The sequence below is a fragment of the Haemorhous mexicanus genome, chromosome 5, assembly GCF_027477595.1.
Source record: "Haemorhous mexicanus isolate bHaeMex1 chromosome 5, bHaeMex1.pri, whole genome shotgun sequence".
Classification (NCBI taxonomy): Eukaryota; Metazoa; Chordata; class Aves; order Passeriformes; family Fringillidae; genus Haemorhous; species Haemorhous mexicanus.
In genome coordinates this window covers 28,803,949-28,813,644 of record NC_082345.1, presented here as the reverse complement: position 1 = coordinate 28,813,644, position 9,696 = coordinate 28,803,949, and the positions used below count along the sequence as shown (strand labels likewise).

Here is a 9,696-nt window from a genome sequence, read left to right as displayed (position 1 = left end):
CTCTGCCTCCTCCTGGCTTTGGGAAGGAGCACAAACTTTGTGAGGTGAGGGGGGTTTTCAGGTTTGGGGCTGTGTGTAGGGACTGAGTCCTTCATGTGGATAGGCCTTGATGTCAATTCCTTAATCAGGATAATGAAGTACTGCCAGTGAGTAATATTTAAAATAACAAATGAAATCACCAAGACCTTGGATATACTCGAGGATTTCGCTGGGGTTGTGCTGATAGGTGTGTCAGGCCAGAGGCATAAAATGTAGAGCAAGGGGGAATTTGTCATTGCCTTTGCTCATTAACTGTTTGGGCCAGCAGCAATTTGGACAAAGTGACTCAGCGCTGGCGAGCCGGCAGAACCGAGCCTTCGGAGAGCGAGGCTGCTCGGAGCCAGGCACAAGGAGAGCCGAGCTGCCCCTTCCAGGAAAGGAGCCGGTGGCTCCCGCTGGCACGGGCGGGAGGGACAAGCAGAGCAGACGTGTCCCCACACGCATTCGCAGCACCTGTTGAGAGCCCCGCGGAAACAAAGCATCTCCGGACCCAGGCTTGCCGCTCTGGCTCTGGGCACCGCGGGCCCGCTCACACACCACAGCCTCCTCACGGACTGCTTTACCAGCAGCTTATCTGGCGGGAAAGCAGGCAAAGACACAAAAGGCTCGGAGCAGGGAGGGGACGCACTGCTAGTCATAGTGGCGGTCCCCACCCACGGGTGCCAGGAGCCAGACAGGGGAGCACCTTATGAGGCGTCTGACCGAGCGGCATTCAGCGCTGTCCCAGCGCTGCCTCCCCACCCCGGCGCAGAGGTGAGTGCCCCGCTGACGTCAGGAGGCCTTACTTCATTTCCTGGCACCGGGGCCGAATTTTCACAGCCGTGTCCCGTGGGAGAGGAGAGGCGAGGCGGTGGAACTGGAATAGGCGTGCTCAGCCCCACCTCCCCAGCCCTCCAGCTGTTAAAGCTCCCGGGGCGGCGGGCGCGGAGCTGCTGCTCGGCCGGCCTTGCGGAGCGGAGGTGCCCGGCTCCTGGTGCGCTGGAAAAGTGCCTCTCCTGGACGGAGCCTCCCTGCTGCTTTCTCCAGGCAGGACCCAGAAAGGTAATTGAAGGCGATGTGTTACAGGATCCAGGTTGGGCCTGCCTTCTGCAGCTGGGTTGGGAAGGCGTGCGGGGCATGGGGTGCCACAGCCACCTCAGAGTGCCTCCCGGCCGTGAGTGTGAGATGGCACTGCCAGCTGGGGCTGGGGAGAGCTCCCGGGAAACGACTGGAAATCTGTGGGTGAATGGGTGTATTTCATGTACAAATGTCAATGAGAAAGGAGGGTCAAGCTGGAGGGAGAAGACTCCTGCTCCCTCAAGCGAGAGCTATGATTTGGGGTGTGCTGTATAAGCTACTACAGCACAGGCTTCTTTGCACGGACTGCAGAGCCCCTTGGAATTCCTAGGGGAATTCCACTGCTCTGGGTGCTGGATGAGCAGACTTAGCTTCTGGGGAGCATCATCACCCAGGAGACAGGGTAGAGGCACTTCATGCCTCTTCATGCTATGCAGGACATCTACTCTGGAAAAAAAGAGAAGGCAGTAAAAATGGTTGCAGGTGGCCCAGTTCTGCAAGTCAGGGAGGTTATTTCCATCCCATTTGTTCCTCTGGCTGTGGTGGCTGGCTGTGGCAAGCACCACTTGCAGTCAGCACTGTCAGGACCCAAAGCTATGGGTGTGCTCCGTGCTGTCATCAGGTCACTCACGCTGGTTCTCTGGGCTCTCCACGTGCCTCAGCAGCGAGCACCAGTCTGTATCTGCCCGAGCTGTGAGCAGATAAGCTAATCTAATCAACAGTAAACGTCTGTGGATAAAATTTTAGAATTTTCTCTCTAGATTTTCAGAAATTTATTACTTTCAATTGTCCAGATAACCCAGATATCTGTGCAAGAGATCATAAATCTCCAAAATTTTGTGTACTTTGACTGTGAAAACTCCTTCATGTGTTGTCCACTTGTTCCATGTTCTCTATGGAAGTCCAAAGTTCCTGCATATTTGAATAATTTGCATTTTATTGTAGCCAGCCTTTTGAAGAGCTGCACATCTTTTACACAGTGAGGTTAGAAGCTGGAAAAATATGTCCCCAATTCAGTTAGAAGCAGGTCCATTGAAGCATATGTGGGGCTGGGAGTGAGTCAGTGGTATTTGCACCCTTTGTTCATCCCTTGGTTAGATCAACTAACCATTTATTAAAACCACAATCTGCAATCACTAAAATCTGCTGGAAGGGTTTGAGAACCAACTTCGTGAGTGCAGTATGTTGTTTTGGAACAGGAAAATTAAGGCAAATGGTACAGTGAGCACTAAAGTCCGCATTTTGCAAGGTTGATTTTTTTTTTTTTTCTATTAGAAAGCTTATTTTTCCAGTGTGGGTCACCATTAAGGACTGGTTGCTCATGTTTCATTGTGATATTGTATCTAAAGTCCTCTTTTGATAGATTTTAGAGACTCAAGCCTTTGTGAGGAATTTAGTGTTTAGAAATCAGTACCTGGCCCCTTAGGTCTAAACTCCCTCGGTGCTGTGATGTGCCAAAGGCCCCCGTGCTGTGGTTTCTGCACATGCTTCAAGCTCCCAAGAAAGTTAGGGGACTTGATTCCCCTGAAGAGCCCACTTAAGCTCTCCTATCCCCTGGGAGACAGGCTTGCTCAGACAGCACTGAAGTCCTTAGGATGAGACAGCAGGGGTGTGTTAGGGACCTTGACATCGTGTGTTTGTGGACTCCTCATGCAGTGACTTGGTAACTTGTCACACAATGAACAGCACTGGCTGTGATGTGTCAGGCCTCTCCTCAGTGCAAGGCAGTGTCTTGGGAAGGAGAGTGAGGTCTTTGAGACACTCCTTATTGCTACACTGCTGTGAAGAAGGAGAAATATGAGATCAGGGCTGGCGGTTGGTGGCCTGTATTTGCTGTTGAATTTGGAGTGAGAAGGGCTGTGCTGAAGGCATCTGGATAAGTTGTCTGCAAGGTAAAAGGTGTTTAAGTTCCCCCTTCATTCCTAATGGTAAACCAAAGCCAGAAGTGCCTCAGAGAATGTAAAAGGGGGAAAATGAATGTAAAAGAGAACAATGAGTTTCCTGTTCTGCATTGTTTGTGTCTGAATCTCCCTGGTACAAGGTACTGATGTTGTTTGAACTTGTTAGAAGAGTGTAAACTGCGCTATGACTACAGCTGCTCTTGTATCACAGAAGTGACAAGGCAGCACAGTCTTTGCACTGCAGGGCAACAAGCAAGTGCCCTCTCCAGTACCTCACCTTCTCCCTGCTCCCCACACTCCTAAAACGTTGCACAACATCAGGCATGGTACAGAGGACATGCAAGGTGAATTGCCTCCTCCTGAGAGGCTTGGCTTGCCTTAATGGAGAGCCAGTGCCAAACTTTGAGGTGACTCTGCTGCCATTGCCCCATGTCCTTAGCACTGTGGTGTCCTTGCCCAGGGGGATGGAGGTCTGTCCTGCCCCTCCTTCCCCACTGTTGACAGTTCCCAGATGGTTGACTTGACAGCCTGTGCTTTCTCTTTTTCTACAGCTTTGGAGAGGTTGTTCAAGAAGGCAAGAGGATGACAACGTCACCTCCCCCGGGCTGCGGCAACATCGGCGCTGACTACCACCTGCTCTGTGACACAGAGAAGGCCTGGGGGATTGTCCTGGAGTCACTGGCTGCAGCAGGCATCCTCATCACCATTTTCCTCATCTGCTCGCTCTTCTTCCTCATCTGCAAAGTCCAAGACAACAGCAAGCGGCACATGATCTCCGTCTATTTTTTCTTTCTTTTAGGCACGCTCGGCGTTTTTGGTCTCACTTTTGCCTTCATCATTAAACTCAATGACAGGACTCGTCCCACTCGCTTCTTCCTGTTTGGGGTCATCTTTGCTCTCTGCTTCTCGTGCCTCCTCACTCATGCCTGCAACCTCAACAAACTAGTGAGAGGAAAAAAGCCCTTCTCCTGGCGGGTGCTGCTGCTCTTCCTTGTTTCCTTTGCCCTGGTACAAGTTGTGATCAACATTGAGTACTTAGTCACCATGTTTGTAAACCAGAGAGAAGAATTCCTGAATATGACTCGGGAGAATACCAACAAGGACTTCGTCATGCTTCTGATCTACGTGCTGTTCCTCATGGCTCTGACCTTCTTGGTTTCCATGTTCACATTCTGTGGTCCATATAAAAGCTGGAAGAGGCACGGGGCGCACATCTTTGTCACTGTCCTGTTCTCCATTGCCATTTGGGTGGTGTGGATCACTATGCTCATAAAAGGCAACACGGTTTTAGACAAACAAGTGTGGGATGATCCTGTTGTGGCCATTGCTCTGGTGTCCAATGGCTGGATTTTCCTGATCATGTATATTGTCCCCGAAATTTGTTTCCTCACTGCTCCTCTGAAGCTAGAGGACTACCCTCCAGAAAATGACTTCTGCCAACCCAAGTTCATAAAGCAGGCAACTGGAGTGGACAACCGTGCCTACACCCAAGATGAAATTGTGCAAGGTATGGTGAAGTGAGTGACTCCACTGCCCCCCCAGCCCTAAGCGCCACTCATGACCTAAAAGAGGTGGGAGAGCAACAAGAAAAGATTTGAAGATGATATGATATTGTAAATGAGAGGCTAGGAAAAAACTTCAGACTGATAAAACTTTGCAGATGTCCATGCAAAATAATCTCCAGACATGAGGGAAATGAGTGAGGACCAATGCAAAAGCAATCGTGTAGGAGCAATGTAATAAGGGAAATGCGTGAGGACCAATGCAAATGTGCAGGAGCAGTGACTGAGTAGGAGACTTGCTGCATGTCAGGGCTGAAATATAACTCTTTATGACCTTGCTAAGGAAAGGAAGTCCATGTTAAAAATCAGGAGGGTTTTTTTGTCTCTTAGTGATGCATCAGCTCTTCAGGCCTATCTAGGTTATACCTTGGAGGTTATTTATTCCAGTTCTGATCAGGTTCCCATATCTATGTAAGAATGGATCTGTCATCCAAAAAGGAGGCAAGGAGGTCTTTTTTTTCTGTATGAATCTTTTGCCTACTTGGAAAAAGCAAAATGTTTCTATCGATTGAGGTTTCCCAAACCTGTGGGTAGGAGATGTGATTCTTCTGGGTGTGGATTTGCTCCTGGTATCATGTTCTGTCACCTGCAGTCAGACCCCCAGGTTTGTGAGAGAATAGCCAAGAAAGGCTGTGCTCTCCCAGGGAATACCCTGAGGGGGGTCTTGTGCATACAAGTGGGAGGGATTTGGCTGGTGGTGGTGACAGTAGTTGTGAGTCAACAGGTGTCTAAACTCCAAGGCCACCTGCGTCCTGTTATTTGCAATACCATTCATTCCTGCTTTCAGAAGGAAATATTTAATGTCCTCCACCTATGGATTTTAGCCCATTCCTGCCTGCACACTGCACAGTTAGACCAGTCTAAAAGCAACTGTTCATGTAGCCACAGATCCTCTGAATCTCCCTTGATGTGGTATTTCTGAGCTCCCGTGTAATGCTAATGCACTAACTTTCCCCTGCCTTTGTCTTGTGACACAGGAAACGTCAACTACTCCCCGTACACTTCTCACTTTCAGATGAAGGTAAGTTCATGCCACTGTCACCCCTTTCACCACGTGCAGGCTATAGGCTACTGTTCAGGTGCTGGAGGGAAGGGAAGGAGAAGGGGCCAAGACAGATGGGCCTAGAGCAGGCTCTGTGAAGGCAGGCCTTTGCTTTGCGTGGAGCCAAGTGATTCTGTGCCATGTTCGTGGAGGTGACTGTGGCTGGGCAGAAAGAAAGAGCTACGACATGTCCAGGGACATGGGAAGGCAAGAGGGGCCCAGCATAAAGTAGTTATGGTTTTCAATACTTTGGGATTTGGTACTACATAAGAAGTCCTCTCTTCAAGCACAGATCTTACAGTAGACTATCCCTGTCCTCAGGAGAGCATGCTTATTTCCTCAGCCCATGCCCTGAATGTATTCCCACCAGCAGGCACTGGAAGTTGCAGCGCAGATCCAGAGCGGGCAGCCTGCATGTCCACCTGTCCATTCACCTGTCCTCCTTCAGATCACAGCCTAGCCAGGTCTAGAAGCTGACATCACGTTCCCACGTGGTCCCTCTGGTGACCTGTCTCCATCACTAATTTGTTTTGCCAGGATCTTCTTCCACAGCCATATCGGTCACATTCTCAGGAAACCTTCAGCTCTGTTTCTCCCTTCCTTCCTTTGGTTTCTTTATAAGCCTTGTTTTATTACTTCTCTGCCATTTTCAAAGGTGAAGACTTCTGTGCTTCCTTTTCAGGCCATTGAACCGCAGAATGATTTCTCCATCCCTCGCCCCAAGGCCCGGACAAGCCCATACCATGACTACACTGGTGGGAAAAGCCCCATGTAGCAGCTCCACAGTGAGCAGAGACTGAGTGCCCCTCAGCAGAGGCACGGGGAATGGGCCACATGGTGACAAAGGAGATGATCCTGCAGAAGAGTCAAGCCACACCAGCAAAAAGGAGAGGGATCCTCTTTCCCCCACACAGGCAACTTTGTAGCTCTCTGTTATTCTTCAGACACAGCTTTCAGACACAGCCCTGGCCGTCCTGTCCATGCTCACTCTGTCTCCACGGAATGAAGCTTCTCTCTTATGGAAGAGCATTCTGGCCTATTCCAGCAGGAATGCTAGAGAAGGAGGAAGATCATCAGCTGGGTCTGTGACTGGCTTTGCCCCAGACAGGACCTGCTTTAATCAGCTCATGGGGGTGCCTGCACCCCTCATCTGATAGAAGAAGAGGAAGGAGCAGGAGCATCAGCCCTACACATTCCTTCCTCCTGTATACCCATGCAGACATCTCAGGCACTACTGAGGACATCTTTATTTATCCCCTGTTGCTTTTGTGCCCACTCCCAGCCCTGCCTGGCTGTCCTCCAGAGATCAGTGAAGAAGAGACAGAGAGAGAAAAAGAATACTCCATTTTTCATCTTCATATTTGTTTCCAGCACCTTCCTCATCATCTAGGGGCCATGCTGGAGACGGGGGAGAAAACTTAAAGGCATAAAACCATCTGCAGCAATTTACCCTGACACATGTTCCAGTTTGTGTTCTTACAGCCTTCCTTTCCAGCTCTGGCTCCTGCCCACGTGCCTCAGCTGAGCTCCCCAAGGTGCCTGCCCCCCCTGCAAACTCTCCCTCCCCACCCCAGCCATTCCAGGCTGTGGATCCTCAAAGACAAAGCCTCTTCATGTGGCTCCTTGCAATACCCTGGTGGGATATAATCCTGTGAACCCTGGACCTCGGCCTCTTCCTGAGTGTGTCTGTGGCATTTACACAAACATTTCCCAAGCAGCCAGGTTACAGAGGGCAGACACCCTTCTTCCCAGGCATGAGTGAGCAAAAGCGTGTGTGTGTGTGTGTGTGTGTGTGTGTGGTGTGTGGACTGCACCCTGGTGATGAGCAATGAGTCTGCAGAGTTGAATCATTCTGTAACCTGCTTTGCATTTGATAAATAGCTTTCCATGGTATTTCATCTGTAACTACAGAGAGCTCTCCAAGTGGGTGTGTGTGGTACACTGGCATCTGACACAGCTGTATATTTATTTAGTACTTTGTATATGGACTGTTTAATTAATAAAAACCCAAACAGCCTGTCTATAAGAAACTGGTGTTCTTCCTTGGGAATGTGATTCCTGTCATGGCTGGTGGGGTGACAGCAATAGCTCTCCATGGGTTGGAGTGCAGCCTCTGGGAGGTTGCACTTGGGGAAAATGGCAGAGAAGTGCTTCTTTGAGGCTGTCATTGTGGACCAAAGAGCAGCTGCTTGAGGGTGCAGAAGCGTTAGTAGCTTCTCCATGCTACTTTTCTTGAATAAAGTTGATTTAATGTTAGGAGTGCTTAAGAAATGAGAAAATACAAATCCAAGCCACGGCAAGCAAATGCCAGAGGAAAGATGTGAACTTTTCATCACTGCACATGTCTGTGTCTGCTGTGTCAATACTCCTGTATTTATTCACTTGTCTCTTGTTGGGTACTTGCGTGATCAAGAATAGGAAAGGAGCTTGTAGGTAAGTAATTTAGTTTATAAAAAGATGTCTTTCTGAATACATGTAATATTTTTATTTGAAAGTAGAAGTAATATCAAAGCAAAATCAGTGAAAATGATAATAATTTTTAAACCTCCTGATAGTATGAGGCTATAATTTCCCTTTTAAGAGAATGCTCTCTGATGAGCTTCTATGTGGTGTGTTATGCTACCACATACCCTTATGCTTGGCAAGTAAACCCCTTCTTCAGGCACAGTGAATCAGGCAGCCTGGGTCTTCCCCACTCTGCCTGCCAGCACTGAAGGGCATCACAAGGACATCTGAGGCTTCTGAATCTCTTGGCATGAGACAGATCCCTCCTAAGGATTGAATTTGAAATGTGTCACAGGATAACTTGCCTTTTTCTAGTAAATCTGAGGGGGAAGTTCTGCTAACCATCCCTCCTCTTCTCTCTTCCACCTCCACAGTCCACAGGTGTAACACAGGATAAGGGAGAAAACTCAAGGATGCTAATGTAGTATTGGAGAGCAGGCTGGGAAAAGGGTTTGTGAAGCCCTGATGAAGCTTGTTGCCTTGTAGACTGAAGGTAGGAGGGATATGCTTGAAACAGCTCCTAACTTTCCAGAAATTAGCTTTTCAAGCAGATGTGGTGTTATTGTTAACTTTAGTATGTCCCAGGATGATTCAAAAATGTGTTGAGAGAGAGCCAGCCCCTCTGCTTCAGTGGAGTCTGGTGGAGCAAAGGAGCAGGGTAACAGGAGAAACAGGAGTGAAGTGTGCTCTTACCATGTGTTTCCCATATCCCACACACTTGCCAACTCCTTCACTAACTGCCACAGACCAGAAAGCGCCTCCCAATGTGCCTTGGCCCCAGAGGCAGCAGAACTAGGAGGGATGAGAGACATCCTATGCACTCCCATTGATTCGGGGCACGGCGATTTTCTTGATTTTTTGGTTGTTACTGTGCATGCTGCTTGGCAGAGAAGGAAAATCTCCTTCCAGGGATTTAAGAGTGCCTTTTAGAGTAATTTTTTTAAACCTCTGTAATGACACAAATACTAATCTGCCCGGAGTTATTTAGCTCTTGTTTGATATTAAGGCAGCTTTTTGTGAGAGCTCATTTAAATGCCAAAGTAAACATGAGTTCCTGTGGAACTTTGCACTGCTGGGTAAGGGGTGCTGCTGTGCTGCAGGCTTCTCACACCTCGGGAGAGACTTCTGGAAAAGCAGCAGTTTCCTCTCTCCTTATAATTGAGCTTAAACCAAACCAGCTGCCACTTAGTCACAAACACACATCCCAGGGAAATCCTAAACTGGTTGGGCCAGACAGACTAGACCCAAAAGGAACAAGTGAGTTGAGGAGGCAGGATCATTGTGCAGTTTCTTCTGAAAACCTGCTCACTGGGAGACCTGTAAGCCCAGTAAGGCTCATCCCTACCCTCTCTCCCTTGGTGCTGGTGGTTGTTGCAGGTGCTCTGCCTTCAGGGCCCTCTGGTTTCCTGTCCCTCCTCTCCCTGTTGAAGGAGACCAGAGAGCCAGAAATGTACACACCAGAGAAGGGTTGGCACAGAGCACACCTGGATTATGAAAGCTGCCAGGATTATCAGGAGGCAGGATAAACTGCTGAACTTCAGGTCAGGGGTGTCATGGGAAAAGAGCAAAGAGGACAAAAACAGTGTTTGGT

The 9,696-nt window shown here is 49.0% G+C and overlaps 1 protein-coding gene across 1 annotated transcript; it reads left to right on the top strand.

The window, feature by feature from the left end:
- Nucleotides 1-868: 868 nt before the first annotated feature.
- Nucleotides 869-7,630, top strand: LOC132327421 (retinoic acid-induced protein 3-like). Its single transcript, XM_059846619.1, has 4 exons — nt 869-1,080; nt 3,548-4,503; nt 5,536-5,579; nt 6,283-7,630. The coding sequence occupies exons 2-4, from the start codon at nt 3,579-3,581 to the stop codon at nt 6,373-6,375; spliced, it is 1,062 nt and encodes a 353-aa protein (XP_059702602.1). The 5' UTR covers nt 869-1,080; nt 3,548-3,578; the 3' UTR covers nt 6,376-7,630.
- Nucleotides 7,631-9,696: the final 2,066 nt, after the last annotated feature.